This window comes from Vespa crabro, chromosome 3 (assembly GCF_910589235.1).
Source record: "Vespa crabro chromosome 3, iyVesCrab1.2, whole genome shotgun sequence".
Classification (NCBI taxonomy): domain Eukaryota; kingdom Metazoa; phylum Arthropoda; class Insecta; order Hymenoptera; family Vespidae; genus Vespa; species Vespa crabro.
Genome location: NC_060957.1, coordinates 7,687,662 through 7,704,923, shown reverse-complemented (window position 1 = coordinate 7,704,923; position 17,262 = coordinate 7,687,662). Strand labels below are relative to the sequence as shown.

Below are 17,262 nucleotides of genomic sequence, written 5' to 3'. Positions count from 1 at the left end.
TCTATGACGAATGGAAAAATAGGGAACAGCGAGATAGAAAAAGAAAAATACAAAAAAATATATATTATGTACATATATTTATAAAAAAGAAAAAAAGATCGAGTAGCTAGAGTGAACGGGGGTAATCGAGCATTCTACTTAATATGCCGAACAGGGGTGAAACAACGCATTGCAAAGCGGCCGCTGCCGCGAGTGGGCGGAAACAAATGGCAAAGGGCATTGGCGGCTATCCTCTCCCCGGGAACCATATCGTCCAGCACCCTCGCTACGGACAGAGTGCCATCGATTACGCCAAAATTAACATTTAAAAGCGGAAAATTTGCAAGTGCCGAGAAGCTCTGTACACCATACTAACTATAGGTACCATAGTACCTACGTAACGCGAGTACCATAGCACGTGCAGAAGCATGCTCGTTCCTCTCGTTAGCGATGGCGAGCAACGAAAGGGTGCAAGACGAGAGAAAAAAAGAAAGGGATGTTACGAGTAAAGAAGGGGGAGAGTGAGCCTCGGAAACCCCTCGCTGTTAAATGTAAATGTCCGGCATTTGTTACTTCTCTCTTTCTCTCTCTCTCTTCCTCTCGTGTAGGAAGTACTGTTTGTTTGTATCTGCGGTTCGCAAGCACCACGACGGTAACAGGGGGTGCGAGTTGGTTGTGAGGGGTTGCAACGAGAACGAAAAGGGAGGGACCAGGCCGCTCTGGAGCTCTCTCTGCTATTCGGTATTTTTTGTTACTTCTACTTTTGCCATATACTTTTTTATTTTTGCATGGCCCGCTGGCTTCTATGTAAGCTAGCGCGTGGGAGAGAGCTTCGGGACGCTCATTTGTAAAATTTTATGATAACCTCCCCACCACTCTATTCTCTCTCTCTCTCTCTCTCTCTTTCTCTCTCTCTCTTTCTCTCTCTCTCTCTCTCTCTCTCTCTTGCCTATCTCTCTTCGTCGAGAAACTCCTCCTCACCCTCCTCCTGTTACCGTCGCGTTGTATCCATTACGAGCGTGCTGTTGCTCCTTTTTAGGAATTTCGTTTTAATTACTGCCCGTTCGCCGTGTATCCCCATCCCTCTACCTCATCTCGTTCTGCACCTTTTTTACTCTTTCTTTCTCTCTCGTTCAAGCTCTCGACATTCTGTCTCTTTTTATCGGTCGGCATCACGCGCACGCGTGCCCATGACCGCGCGAAAACTCTAAACGACGTTGCACATCGATCTGAGAGAGAGCTTGAATATCAGAAAGCTATTGAAATCCCGCGAAATTGCGGTGCAGCCGTACGCAAGAGCTTTCCCCCGTATCGGCAGAGTACCATCGCACCAACCATCCTCGTTTCTCATCCCTTTACCACCCCTGTGCCACCCCTTCTCTATAGACGTGCCTTTTTCCGCCATCCTCCGCCGCTCCGTTAACGAATATGATACGGAGCATCGATGAAAGATAATCGAATGAAAACCGGAAAGAACGAGCTTGGCATTGCGGTACCGTTTCGCTCGCGGAAAATCATCGAATCTGCCTGGTTGAAGGAAGTTAATCGAGTTTAAAAATGATAAGTTTCCTTATGCCTGACGCGATCAACTTTTCTCTATATTTATACGTATAGATATATTTTTTAAATTGTGCTTTTAAATGGAACCTTCGACATCTATGAAAAACAATCGATCAGTATTATTTCAATGATATTACATTTGGATTCAAATTCTCGCGATAAAAAGAAAAACAGATGGCTATCTTGTTTTATTTAAGAGTCAGAAAAATTAATGATTTGTCATTTAATGACATGTAACTCTAATAAAGATGATGAGAGAATCATACAAATTTATGATACCTCTTAAAAAGTAAATATTATTTATATAATAAATACATCTATTCTTGACAAGAATTATTAAGTTAACGTTATTTCAACAATACATACAATTTTACATTTTGATCAAAATGAAGACGTTTTTAAAATAAGCAGACCTCCATTTGATTCGTGAGTAAAACGAAGAAGGAAAGCATTGTGCTTGAAAGTTACAGGCGGCACGCAACCTACAACGCGGTGTCTGTGGCAACGACTGCCATACTTGTATGGAGCTGCGACTCTTTTGATATTTCAACGGAGTAGACGAGTGGCGTGTCGTAATGAAATCATCTCCATCGCTTTGATCTTCGCCGTGTGCGCGCGCGCATCAACCAGCCATCACAGGCAGGCAGCTCGTGTTCGCGCTCATTCTCGTCATCCCTTCGTTGGTAGGAGCAACCTTCGCGTCTCTTTTTCTTCAAAACGGTTACACATTCCCATCCCTCTCTTGTCGGCTTTACTCAATACTCCCACTCTACCCTCCTCGATCTACCTTCACCCTTACACCCTCTGCTACTTTCATAATGAGTTCCTTCGCTCATTTTCTTTCTTCCCTTTTGACCAGCTAATTTTTTTCTAACGACATGGCACGAGACTCTTCGTTCTTTCTCTCGAGACCACCGTTCGAAAGAATTTTTCTTACAAGCAAAGAGTATCTTTGACATATGTATAAAGATCGAAAGAAACCCACAAGAGGAAGAACGATCTACGAAGTCGAGTATCGTGCAAGAAGCAATATGATTGGATCGACGAAACTCCGATTTCATAGCTAATGAATGTATGAGAATCCTGTCGAAGGTTGATAGTGGTGAAAAGTACGTAGACCGACATAACGGAATAAGTTAATCTTTTCGAGGTCGAGTAAAATTTATGATATGATATAAAGATTTTCCATCATCTTTATCTTTTTTACGATATATGTGAAAGAAACCTTTTCATGCTGTTTTTCTGTTAATTATTAATGTAAATTTATTTGGGTTTTATTCGTTGTTCGTTTTGAGAGATTTCGAAGAAAATGGGATAAATAAGAACCAAAGTAAAGGAAAGACAACGACATCGTGCAAAATTCATTCGACTGTCTGAAAGTGTAATAGTATCTTATTAAATTACAGTATGATCCATCGGAATTTACGATGGACAGAGACGATGATCGATACCCGAAGAAGAGTCGATATAGAGGCACCAAGAAACAGGGGCTGGTACGTACTGGGATGAGGGATCTCATCTTCTTTGCACAAGAGAGCCACGACCGTGGCAGGTATATAAGGTGTATCGAGCAACAAGGACTAACGGCCTTTAATTAATAAAGTTACGCGAACAACTCTCAAAGTCTTCCCGCTCCTTCTCTACTCGTTCTCTCCTCCCAACGCGCGCCAGCTATTTCCCTCCGCTTTAGAAATTCTGCTATTTCTCCCCTTCTCCTTTTCCATCCCTTCTTCTTCTTCTTCTTCTTCTACCTTCTTCGATTTTCCTTAGAGTGGGATCCTTTCCGGGAAGTTGGATCTCTTTGTAAAACTCGTACACGTTCCCCTGCTAATTTTAAAATACTCCATTTCCTACCGAAAAGATGATCAGCGAATCACGATATAGTACATTACATCGAGCAATGATATCTTTCTTAAAAGAACGATTTTTATTTATGTATACACGTCGAAAGAATTATTATTCTTATTATTTTCTCAAGTAAGCATATTTAGCATATTTATCTTGAACCATTGAAAAAAATAGTCTATTTTCGGGTATACCTAATTTTTTGTAGTGAGCATCCAAATAATTGATAAGTCGCGCGACAAGACGATACGTCTTTTCGTCGGACACTCAAACGAGCGCCAAAAGTCGAAGTTGGTTTCCGTAAGAATGTTCTTACTGAACGATACAAGGAGCGGGGAAAGAGTTGAGATCGACGCAAAACGGGCTGGAAAAGTTAGCCCGGAAAAGGGTAACGCGGACTACTACCGCGAGGTGCCAGGATTCGAGAAATTAAGTCGCATTCTCGCTGCCAACCCTGTCACCACTCGCCACGGCAAACGTCGTCGTCGCAACGAAAGCCCTCTTCGAAAGGATACGAGAGGCGAGTTATGGCTCGCTAAAGAAAATTGACTTGAATCCACGCCAGGATAATAAAAGCGCGCCCCGCTATGTGGAGCTACGAGCGAGAAATATGAAGGAAACGATCCGATACCGGTAAGCAAGAACTCTTTCGATGTTCATGGCTAGTGCCGGTTGCACTCTTTGGTAGAAACGAAAAATATCGAAGAAAGAAATATATTGCTATAGTACTTTTTTATTCGGACGCACAATCGATACCGAATGCTCGTGTTCTTTTTGCGATACGCTACACAACAATGTACCTATGTACGTAGCAATGAGTATCGATTATACTCGAGTACGTATTACATTAGGATCGATGTTATCGTCGATACACTATGCTCGTAATATTCCTACGAAACGATCCTAGCAAAATATCGACTTTTCTCGGTAAGAAACTAAAAGTGATTTCAACAACTATGACGTAAATGTATACTTGTCGTTTCATATAACAAAATTATTGAATCGATAAAGTTGCATTCGACGTATTGTCTTTTTTCATTTCGTTTCATTACTAAATAAAGGAACGAAAGGTAATCGACGATGCGTAATCATCAAAGCAATATTTCGTTATCTCGATGATGAATGATCTATGAGTTGTTAAAGTTCTTGTGATATTTTTATAATCACTGCCGATGACAGTGACCGATCGAGGAAACCAAACATAGCCGGTAAGTGCATAAAATTGTCTCGGTCCTTATTTGAACGAAATATTCGATAACTTCCTTCGTTGGTATGTATATTTAAAATATCTACATACATACATACATACATACATACATACATACATACATATGTACATATATGGAGTCATACACATATCACCGCTTTAACTTAAGATACGAGCCAACTATACAAATATTATAGGTAAGTAGCAGAGGAAATATGTGTACTTACTTTATATAACAACATTCGTTACAAAGCAAAACGTACACGACAGACGGATACTTCATAGGAGGGATAAAATGTATTTCAGGATTGAGGAGTATTCTACTGAGCACAGCATTCGTGAATGGACGTACAACGATCTACCTTGTGTTCGAGGTAACATCCGGCATGTAAATTTACTTAGGCGTCTATAATCTAAGCTGATCAATTACCTACGTCAATGACATACCTATTTGCTGTAAAATCGGTTTTTTTTTTTATATTAAGGATCCGCTCGACAGAAAAGCACGAAAGTTGGTAGTTGTCGAGCGAGAACGCTAGCGGTTGTGCAGTCTCTTTACCTTGTTCGGTGTAGTCGCTTGTTGCTGCGGCGAACAGCTGGTGCTGTGTACAGTCGGTTGATTGGTTGTCGGCGGCACGATACCCTGGTGATTCAGGTGACTCAGCTGATTCAGCTGGTTGAGCTGCTGCGGCTGCTGCACCGGATTCTGGTTGGTGGCCTGCAGCTGTTGATGATGTGTCTGATGCGCAGGATGAGTCGTCTGATGGTGCGTCGCAGGGAAAGTGGGCACCGTGAACGGGACGAACAGCATCGGGCTGCCGAGGATGTGCGCACCACCTCCACCCAATGCCCCCGTCTCCTCCCTACACCTTTTTCGTGCGTTTTTGGTTTTGGATAGCTCTTTTAGTCCATCGATCGTGTTTGTTTTGTTGTTGTGGTTTTTTTTTATTTTTTGTTATTATTTTTGATTTGTAACTTTTACTTTTATATTTACTCTTACTTTTATGACGTGCTACTATGTATTATTGCCTTTTTTGTTTGATTATAATTTTTTATAGGGATTTTATCTTATCGATCACCGTCGAGGACGAGAATGATGACGAAGAGAGTGGTAACGGATGTAGTGGTAGAAGTAGTGGTAGTGACTACAATGGTAGTAGTAGAAGTAGTAGTAGTAGTAGTAGTAGTAGTAGTAGTAGTAGTAGTAGTAGTAGTAGTAGTAGTAGTAGTAGTAGTAGTATTTGGTGATGATAGTAGTAGGGTAGTAATAATATATATAGGTATCGAAGTGAAGGTAGGAATGTATCTTAGCGATTTATCATTACCTGCACTCCTGCCCCAGCCCTTGATGCTGGGGGTGGGCGTAGGGGGCGGCTCGGACGGAGGTGGTGGACGCCACCCTCGCTACCCTCAGCGATAGGCCGCCCCGTTGGCTAGTAAGCTGGACCGAAGGAGGTTGGTGATTGGTATGCGCACAGCAACAGGCACGGCAGCCGATCGTTTGTTGTGGTGCCGGGATAGCCTGAAGGTGGTGATGAGTTAGGGGCCCCCTGGGCCCCGTGGAGGAGGGAGAACACGGGTACACCCCAAGCAGGCAGCCCACCACCGCAGCCCCGGGGCCCGGTGCGCTCGGTGCCAACGCGCCTGTAGACGAGGCCACCCCAACCTCGCTGGCCCTCCTGCAACCACTGCACCACTGCACCCACCCTCCTGAATTGCCTGACTGATTCGGCCTCCTGACACCGATCGTTGAGCCGGACTGGACCACCTCAGCTGGACCCTCCTTCCTTTCGGGATCCCCCGCGGCTGGGATCTTGCTACTTTCTTTTCTTTCCAACTCGATCACCTTCTATCACTTACGTGCGATTTCTTTACGTTTATTTCACTATTAATTAAACTTTTTATCTCTTTCCAGCTTCGACAAACTCGAATTATTTCGGATATCTTTCAACGCGTCAATTAAATACTCGAAGAATAGAGCTCAACGATCAATAATAGTGCACAAATTTGTTAATCGCGAGAAAATGATCCGACTAATTTCAGGAGTATCGATACCGAAAAGTAGCTAAGGTATAGTTGTAGTTGTCGTTGATCGGCTGAATGGAAATGTAGACAAGGCAGCTAAACGTGTGCGTTCACCGGGAGAAGTCACGGCGCCTCTGATGCTTACTCATAACCACGTGGTCGAGCTGGGATAGCTTCCGATCGCAATCTCCAGAAGAGGCAGTGTGAGAAACGTCGGTGAACGGAAACTTCCCGAGTACGAAGAACGTCCTTCTCACGAACGCGTTTACGATCTTCCTCTTTCTAGGGCTACGACTTCTCTCTACCGTGGAAAACTTTCTTCAACTATAGCGCCAACACGAGTTTCGAATAGGAAATAGTTATCGGAGTATTAAAGGAAAAGTAACATGCTCGAACGTTTCAACAAGTACACAACAACGATTTATCGCGATCCTCCCTTCCCGTTCACAATAGCGGCACTTTTTTATCCTCTCACCATTTCAATCGGCTATCGCGCGTAATGATCTTCCTCTCTCGGAATTCTCGTCGATCGTCGATTTCACTTTCGCGAACAGGTGGCTCTTCAACGATGTATTCTCGGTATGCAAATGTGTCGTATCACAATTAACTAAAAGATCTCTAGGTCCATCGTTTATATTCGCACAGAGATGTAACACACGCGTTCCTAAAGAAAATAATAATCGTAGACAATCGTTATTCGTTGTACTTTAATATACCGGTAGGAGATGTACGAGGAAGGATCGATGATGATCGGTAATGATAATAGAAATACACTTTAATTGCTAGTTGATCGATCGTGAGAAATATCGCAATGATTTTTTTGATCGGAACGAGGGATCCGTTCAAAATGACATTATCCTATATATTTTCCTTTCCCTTTACTCGTTATACTACTTTCCACTTCGTATTCTCTTCTTTCCTGATTTTCTACGGACGTATCAAATGCTGTTGCGGCGGATGTCGTAGAGAGTAATCGTCAGGTTGACGATTTATTATAGAAAATGAATGAAGCGACGGCAACCCCCCGTAATCTCTCCTCCTCGAGATGGCACGTATCTTCTCGCGTGATTGCCCTCTCTCTCTCTCTCTCTCTCTTTCCCTTTCTCTCTCTCTCTTTTTCTCTCTCTCTCTCTCTCTCTCTCTTTCTCTTACTATCTCCGTTCTCTCTTTCACGTTGACGCGAACCGCAACAGAGCTTGTCCCCGCGTTCAGACAAACGAGGACGAAGACACGACGGGCGGAAAAAGAGGGAACCTAACCCGTAATGTTGGAAGGTCGCTCGCCGACTGACTAGCACTTCCGCTCAGGCTGTTGTGCGATTCAGAGTGGGGGATGCTTCGTTGGGTTGTTGTGTGTAGGGGTTGGTGGCGGCGGCTCGGCTCGTCGGTTGGTTGGTCGGGGTAGTTGTGTGTGCTTCGCTCGTACTGTGCGCGGGAAACCAGGGGGTTTCGAGGCTTTGCCGCTTGTCTAGCCCGGCGAAATAGCGACCAGTTTCACGTGGCAAGTACTACCTTCAGTTAGACTATTCACTGGAATATTTATCTTTTTCCACTTCCTTCTTTTCTTCCGCTACGATCGTTCAACGAATTTTCTTCTTCTTTTTCTTTTACTTTTTATTCTTCTTCCTCGAAAAACACTCTAATCGTTCGAGCGAATATCGAGATGGCTTTATTTTCCTCTCTACGTTCGATTTATTTTAATGTGTATTACTTAAAGTGCCGACACTTTCAAGAAGAACAATTGAATGTGTGCGAGGAATCACTTAAAAACCCGTGAAGATCGATTAACTTATCGATCGAATCGCCCTACCAGTTCCAATTCATTCCCCATGTATCCTTATTTCATGATTCGACCAATTATTTCACGATTTTATTTTGATATTTTTTCATATACGACGAGATGAGTCGGATGAAAGAGACAAATTCCGTCGGACAATTTCGACGTTTAAAAACTCTTCTTTCATATAATTTGGACAATTTTATTATATATTTATTTTTAGCCCAAAGACAAAATGAATTGATTTGTTAAGGCACTGAATTAGGATATTTCACTGGTAAAAAAAAAAAATAGCGAAAAATCGAATCGAAAAGATTTTTGAATTGCGACGGAAAGGAAAAAGTGAAAAAAGATGCACTGGTCCCCTACTGTAAAGATCCACTGAATAATATCGGTTTAGTTTCTACCACGTGTTTACTTTCACGTAGACATCACAGTAACACAATCAACGAGAATACTGAATAATATTCACTAAATAACTCTCGATGTTCTTCGTCCTTTGACTTGATTGGTTATGGTTATTATTATTAACAGCAGCAATGAGATTGAACGAAGTGCGTATGATTAATCACTTTAGCGAGGTAAAAGACGTGACGAAAAGTCCGAAGTTTGAAGAAGCGCGAAATCAGTTTCTTCGATAGACGATAGCTTGTTTGTACGCGTGCGTCTTCGAAGAGTGTTGTTATGTTTACGACTCACGTTGCTGCTTTGTACCGGTGTGTTTCGATGGTGGTAGTGGTGGTAGTGGTGGTAGTGGTAGTAGTAATAGTAGTGGTGGCGGTTGTATCGTGGTAGTAGTAGTGGTACTAGTTGGGGGTTGGTATCAGGGTCGAACGGTCTCGATGAGAAGTGAGGAGGGTCGTTTCGACGGTGGATATTAAAAAGGGTGGACGATAGGTAGGTCTATGAACGAGAAAAGAGGTATAGAAAGGTGACGGTGTGTCTAGGTGTCCTAATAGTGTGTCTGCTAGCGGGCTTGTGGACTTGGAGCGCCGTGTCCTGCACGTAGGTAGGCAGCGTGGAGACAAGAGCCGTGTATCGCAATGTATCGCGGCGGTGGTGGCGGTGGCGGTGACGATGGTGGTGGTGGCAGCAGCGACGACGCCGGCAAGAGAAGAGGTGGTGGTAACTGGAGGGGTGGTCTGTCGGATGGAGGGGCTGGTAGGCGGTAGAGAGGGCGGCTGAGAGGGGTGGTCTGCCTCTCGTTCCTTCGTTTCTCGCTCGAAGCGCTCGAAGAGAGGGTAGGTCGGACGATCCCGAGAGAGAGAGAGACCGAGGGCGCGCAAAGCGTCTACTCACGAGTTTAGTCTCGATACTGTTCTTCTTCGGATCTCTTTCTTTTTCTCTATTTATATTTCTTTTCAGTTTCTTTTCGTTATCAATAATTTCTCGTATGGATAGATAAACATAGGAAAGGATTTTTTTATCAAAGGAATCGATAAAAAGCATATCAACGAGTCTCGCCGTTTTGTTTCTGCAAATGATATATTTGGGAGAGGGTAAGAGCAAAGTTCCTCGTAGAATGAGGAAGCATAATGCGGTACGTCCATTTAAATGGGCTATTAAGAATGAAATAATTACGAGCGATTATACAGCTCGTATTACTTCAGCATGCTCCATGATATTGTAATGGGTTTAATTAAAAAACGACGGTATATTTTCTCTTCATGACAATTAAAAAAATTTGACTCCAATGATACAACATTGATGTATTTGATACTTATTTATTAATATCAGACAAGCCATTCTTAATCTAATTTATGTTTAATAATTTAATTTTCATTAAACTCGACTTCATCGATTTCAAGGTACGTAACTAACAGCTTCTCACTAAATGGAAGATTGCTCGTCGAATTGCTGCAATCTCTCAGACTACGTCGGAAACTTTTGGCGACACTTCCTTGGGATACTACGAGCGTAATGTATTAAGCATTTGCATACGTATTGTTACATGTCCTACATGCGAGGAGAATAGTGAACATTTTAGAGTTGCAATTTTGCTTAAAGTATTCAAAAATATGTACGTTTATATGCGTCTATATATATATATATATATATATATATATATATATATATATATGCATGTACACATATATATGTATATATATGTACATGTATATGAACATGGGTGCGCACGAACACGCACTCGAGGAAATAATAAGCGCAATATTCTATGCTTCCTTCTTGAAAATAACTATACGAAGAACTTCTTGGCAGTCTGGATTCTAAAGAACTTATGAAAAAAGACGTAGGTAAATGCCCTCCCACCTCTACCCTTCTCTTTCTTCAACACCTTCTTGCTTGCTTCCATCTTTTTATTTTCTCCTCTTTTTTACCCTCTTAAAATACGTTCTCTTGAAATCTTTTTTCTTCTTTTTCTTAATTTTTTTTTCTTTTTCTTATTTCTTTCTTTCCTTTTTTTTCCCTTTTTATTATTATATCAGAGAGGATATTAAACTCATGTATTTTATTTCAGTGTTTTCATGAGCAAGCATACCTCGCACCTAACATCTCCTTTACGTTTTTCCTCCTTTAGCCTTTTTACTCTCACCCAAGTTACGAGTTAATTTTTCCCTCGTCGAGTTTGTTGGTTACTGGAAGGGCATTGAAACGTGCAGCGGTGGTCTGTGGTTTCGGTGACGAGGGATCGATCGGTGCCTGTTATTTCTTCCCACTTTGTCGTGGCTCCTAATTAAAAATTGTTCGCAGTCGTCGACATTGAAGAAAGCTTCCTACCTTTAATTGGGCCATTGTTTTAAATTCGTCGGCATAGTTACTATACCGACGAATCTATCAAAGTCGTCAACGAGAATCGTGTAAACATTGTAGTAAGATATTTAGAACTGACCTAACAGATACATCCCAGAGAATTTTTCGATCATTCGCAATGATTTTATTTTATATACGTGGACACTTCTTCGGTTACATTTCGCCCTAGGGTTTCGTACTTTCTCGGCTAATGACTGAGGAGCGAGACGGTAATGTATTCTATGCGGAACATCTACTATGCACTTCCCATTAGCATTTGTAATGCGTTACCTACCCCTAACTCCAACTCGCGTCTCGCGTTGACGCTCGTACAAACCCATCAACGTACCATTTATAGCACCGTTTCGTGCTCTCGTACACGTGAAAAAGAGTTTACTACTTGGTGGTGCTCGGGAAATATGTTAATAGGATGCACCATAGGCTCACATTATATAACGCCGGTAGTTGGAAGATTACAGTCACAGGTCGGCGTCACAGCATTTTTAGTTGTATGTACCTTTTCGTTCACTCGTTCACTCACATTTTTCTATCCCCCTTGAGTCCACGATGTTACGTGAAAAATAGACGCGCCATTAAGACTTTTCACGTGTCACTCGAATCGTTCGGCATCGTTACGTGCGCTTGTCGGAACTACGACGAAATCTTCTTGACTCTTCCGCGAAGAAACATATCTTCGAATTTCTTCTTCCCGATCGTCTCTACTAACTTAAAGTCCTTCATTTTATTATGCTTTTCTATCTATCCAAACATTTTTTTTTTATTCACTGTACAATTACCAAATCAGTGAAATTGTCAGCCGTGAATTTAATTTTAAATATAATATTAGTAGATAACGTGAACTAAATTGGGAAAAAGTTTACGGTGATTTATTGTGTGGTTTACACAATCGTCGATCTTTTTCTTCAACCATCAGATTCCAAAAATCCTTTTCGTTCATAACGTTCGTAAAAACGTAGATACCGATGGTGCGGCGGCGACGATGGTGGCACAATAACGGATAAGCGGAACCATTGGACAGTTTGCGAGCGGCTCTGCTTCTGATGGGCTGGACGATGGAGAGACAGGCTGTAGGGAGTCGGTATATTTATAATGACCCTATATGTATGCAAATGGCTGCATATCGTACGGACCTATCCCACTCGTACGTGACGGAGGACTCGCCTTCTCTTCCTCTGTCTGTTTCCCTTTCTCTCTCTCTGCTTCCCTCTCTCTCTCTCTTTCTCTCTCTTCTACTTTCCCCTAACTCACCCCTTTTTCACATTCGCCCTCTCTCTCTCTCTCTCTCTCTCTCTCTCTCTCTCTAACTCGAACGACACGGCAGGAATATATGCCTTTCTTTGCATGTAGATACGCAACACGTACCTATGCGGTAACGAACGCACACAAATCCGTTGCGACGTAGAGCGGCCAAAACGCATCGATTGCGCGTAAACGCAAATCAACGAGAGAAACATGGCCGTACAATTTTACAACTATCCGAATCTTTGCAATCTATGCAACCTACGATGTTTTATACTCCTCCTCCTCCTCCTTCTTTTCATTTAGCTCATCGTATCGATTATTACGTAATTATTACGAAGATCCACCGATATATAGATTACTGCTGATATTAATAATAACGTGGCTATTTGCTCGATAAGAGAAAAGGGATTATTTCATGCATGAAGATTTTGCGAATGTTCTAATTTTTATACCCTGTAAACGATTGGAACTTTATAGATTATATGGGCGGTTTTCATACATTATCGATTTTCAAGTCACGAGAGCATCGTTTAACGTTACATCTATCTGCTTTGATACATACATAGAAAATGGTATTCTGTAAAATGGATAGAACGCTCCATAAACTATTTATTCTGATCGCATAAAATGTTGAATATCGTTCACCGGGAAATGCGGTAGCATTATCGGCTGACCGTCGATTATACGCTCTTGTATCGAAAATTCATCGTATACACGTAACTCGAACAAAATGTATCATTGTAAAATGATTCCATTTGAATTCGCGACGTATGATCGTTTAATTACTGACATCGTTAAAGTACCTACTACTACTGGAAATCTCGTATACACTATTTATTGATAAATTCGTGCCAGTGAGGATTATGGAGAAAACAATAAAAATATTCGAACCTCTGTAAATGGTTACGTTGTTCTTAATCAACGGTTTAAAGCGACTATTCATCTCTTTCTGACCACAAATACGATTGGCGTGGACGCCGATAGGTGGCATCGCGTTGTGCATAAATTGTAATGCTGAACACGTTATTTATAGTCAGACACAAATTGCCTATGCTAATTTTTGCTGATCATTCTGACGTCGTTAATTCGAAAGCTATTTTGACCATTGAACGAGATTCCATTCATGGTTTATCTTTATTCCATTAATTTCTCTCGATCTCTTTACAAAGAAGATTAGATATTTTTGAGAAGTAGTAAAAATTATTTCGTAATTATAATCAGTGAAACTCAAGGTTTTACTGGCACGTAGTTTTAACAAGGATACGCACTTAGCCGTTATCGATTTTCTTTGGGAGCTTCTTCGAATGGACGATCGTTGCTTCGTAGCACAAACCTAGGAACTGCCTTAAATAATTGGGAGGTAAAGTGTAGTAAAGGTACTTGGGTGTGCAAGAAACGAAGGCAGCTAAACAAACTGAAAGGAAATCCACTGTGAAAAAGATAGAGAAAGAGAGAGGGGGAGGGGGAGGGAAAAAGAAAAGAGAGAAGTAGTATAGGAAAAAGTTTGCAAAGCCTTTGAGCAAGAAGTACACGTTGTTTTCTCTAGCAAGAGATCTTTCTGAAACGCTGAGTAAATGGTTCACTGACCACTCAAATAGACGTACTTTAAAAATAAAAGATACCTGGAGTCTGTTGGAACCTTCGATATATTTCAAAAGGTACGATCTGGAATCAGGCTTCAACCCTTGCTTTCCTACTTTCAGCTATTTTTCTATCTACAAATGTAGGTACCTCTTATTTTTTGCTAGTCTTACTTTTTTCTAACCATTTTCTTTCTTTCTTTCTTTCTTTCATTCTGTTTAAAAATATTTGACATCTATCTCTCATTGAACGAACGATCTGGGAACGAATAAATTACCTATTACGAGCCACTTTGTTCCGACGAAATAAAATACGTTACCAAATTCGTGATATTGAATATCCTCGAGCTGGTAAGCACGTAGAATGAGATTTATGAAATTATCGATAAAGGAAGGAGCATCGAAACGAAGATTTATCGATGATAATATAATTTCTAAATACGCATCGAGAACGTGAAGAAGAACTCGGACGAGGTTGCGGCTGATTCCTCACGAGAAAGTCCTTTGAATAGCCGGAGGGTGGGCACCGAAATTCCAGGGAAGATTAAGACGTGCGGATTTGGGGATAGGGCAAGCGGAAAAACAGGAGCTAAGGGCAAAGAACGAAGCTTTAGCTCGTGGCTATGGAAAACCGTACTCGTTGTCGTTGTCGTTTTCGTCGAGAGAGAAATGCAAGAGAGGAGTTTCTCTTCATCTCCCGCTCTCTCTCTCTCTCTCTCTTTCTCTCTTTCTCTCTCTCTCTCTCTCTCTCTCTCTCTCTCTCTCTCTCTATCTTCATAGCAATGCCAAGAGAGCTCAATTTCAATTTCGAGCCCCGGGGGTGTCATTCCGAAACGAATATAATTATACAGAATAATTCTAACACGAGATGGGGGTGCTAAGGTAGTAGGTAGGACTTGGGGGTGGGTGTTGGAACGGGGGAGTCTTTGAAGGAGGAAGTCTTGCACGAGCTTGGTATAGTCTAACTACCACGTAGTCCGCGGTTATAGGCGCACCCTTTGCGTTACGCACGACGAACGTCGAAGCGAAAAGGGTGGAAGTAAGGCACCGAGGGGGAGGGCGAAAGATAGCGAGTGCTTAATGGCTCGAAATTCCTGCCGTTGCGGAATGCCCTGAATGAAAATTAAGTCAAGTATACCTACTAGAGCTTCTCGGCTTCCTTCGTCTTTCTTCCTCTTACTATCTCTATCCCTATCTCTCTTTCTCACTCTTTCACACGACAACGGAAGAGCGATTCGGCGAATTGTATCCACAGAGGCGCCACCAAGAGAGGATAGAATGAGAGATGACTCTTGTATTTCTCTCTTCTTTGTCTTTTCTTTTCCTTCCTGTTCATTGTTATTTTTTAAACGAGTATATTGCGTTTTCTATTTCGAAGCTATTGTAGTTTTCGTTCGTAATTCTTAATAAATTCTGTTAAGGTATCGTTTGATATAATTTGTTTAATACAATTGTCTTTATTGTTCCTTTGCAAATTGTCATCTAGTGAATTTATTCTCTGATTATTTAATTTTTTTTTATCAATTGTCATCCTCCATTGTTAGGGAGATCACACTTTCCGAGATGGTATTTTCCTTCGATTTAGTCCTATTACCGTAGTTCTACTACCTTCTCTTTCCGTAGCATCTTTCCTCCCTCTTTCTACGTCGATTCGAAACGAGAAGGCACCTCGTTCCATTATCTGAATATTAGCCGTCGGAAAGCCACGGAATTGCTATAACTTAAATAATCTGTTTTAATGCAATCGTCGGTTAGACGGTACTTAACGGTTACGTTCGCTTGGATTTATTTTTAATTAGAATACATAGGAAGAGGGTGTATGAGTGAATGATTCAATCGAACATAATGTACAATATATAAGATGAAATTTATGCGTACTGTAAGATGATAATTAAGCACATCACGAAGGAGAGAAAGAGAGAGAAATAGTAATCAATAATTTTGTCAATAACGACCATTTTATAATTGCGCATTGATAATCCGTAACGCTAGTATACGCCGTTCTCACGATACGCGGTAACTTTTCTAATGCATAAAATATACCATGCCAAAATTTCGAGCATGGCGATATTCCAACTACGCAAACAATGCATTACACATGCAACCCACCATTTTACGGATAAACAGGCCCGCTTGCAATAAAGCTAAAATATTTGTTAGTTATACCAGAAATCTCTTAATGCAATCGATCATTTTTTAAGCGGATGGCTATGCATCGAAACATTAATGCACAGAACCATCGCCAATCGAAACCTTTGAATTATTATACCGATACTGATACACATTATATATCGATATATCGCATTTATACCTATCTATTGTAGTATCGAAGTTACGTGCGATATTGGAAGCTCCTGGGAACATTTGGAAAAATCATTAAAAGTGATTTCCCGAGGTGTAGCTATCGGGAAGCCACTTTGTCGACGAGTTAGTTCCAACGAAGTAATATTCAGATGCAGTCGTTTATATTCAACGACGATTTACAAGTAAAATGTAGATTTATGCGACGTGCCTTCTTGTCCTTTTTCTCTCTTTTTCTCTATCTATCTACCTATCTACCTATCTATCTCTTTTCCTCTCTCTTTTTTATGAGTGTCCTTTACATAGCTGCATTTAAATTAGATATTTTTACGAAGTTAAACGAAAGGATGAGATGATCAAGGAAGAGATGTCGTTTTTTCTTCGAAGCTATACTTCCTTGGGAAGTTACTAGATAATAGTTGCATACGAGAAAGGCAAGATTTAATAAATTATTTTATGAAAGATAGTACTTAAGGAATGACAACGAGTGGCATTTTTATTTATATTACGAGCTCGCGATTCGTAAGCGAAAGCTCGACGACTCTAGATAGCTAGAGGTTGACTGTCGGCTTGAGTGCATCTCAAGCGCATATGCGAAAATTACGTCGCGAGACATGGTGTATCCGTCAAGTGCAGCTAGGTGCTTGCTTTATATCCATTCGACTTCAAAATCAGATGGTTTCGTGTTGGAAAACGTGTAGGTACTTTCGAGCATAATGCCGAAAATAGGCGCGAGAGTTTTATCCTCGCAAATCCGAAAACGAATCGATTCACGATACTTCCGTATTGTGATCGAGAAATGATTTTGGATTTGGAAAAATATATTTGTAGTTATGTACAAAATATAGAAAAGATTGTAATGATATCTTAAGGCGTATGTTAAAAAAAAAAAAAAGAAAAGGAATGTTCATTTTTTTGTTTAATGTATTAATACAGGAATATAGTTTATATAAATAAATATATATATATATATATATA

General features: G+C 41.1%; 1 protein-coding gene across 5 annotated transcripts in view; it reads right to left on the bottom strand.

Annotated features, from left to right (window-relative positions):
- Positions 1-9,416, bottom strand: part of LOC124422829 (nucleolysin TIAR) — a 390,007-nt gene extending 380,591 nt beyond the window's left edge. For 3 of the 5 annotated variants that reach the window (XM_046959760.1, XM_046959763.1, XM_046959761.1), the window contains exon 1: positions 5,917-9,414. Coding sequence is in view for 1 of the 5 variants with exons in the window: in XM_046959754.1 (XP_046815710.1) it covers positions 5,151-5,402 (252 nt within the window). In the remaining 4 variants the exon portion in view is untranslated. Of the gene's footprint in view, positions 1-5,150; positions 5,461-5,916 lie in introns of all 5 variants that reach the window. The other 2 variants (XM_046959754.1, XM_046959759.1) reach the window with 2 other exon arrangements.
- Between the last annotated feature and the right edge of the window lie 7,846 nt (positions 9,417-17,262).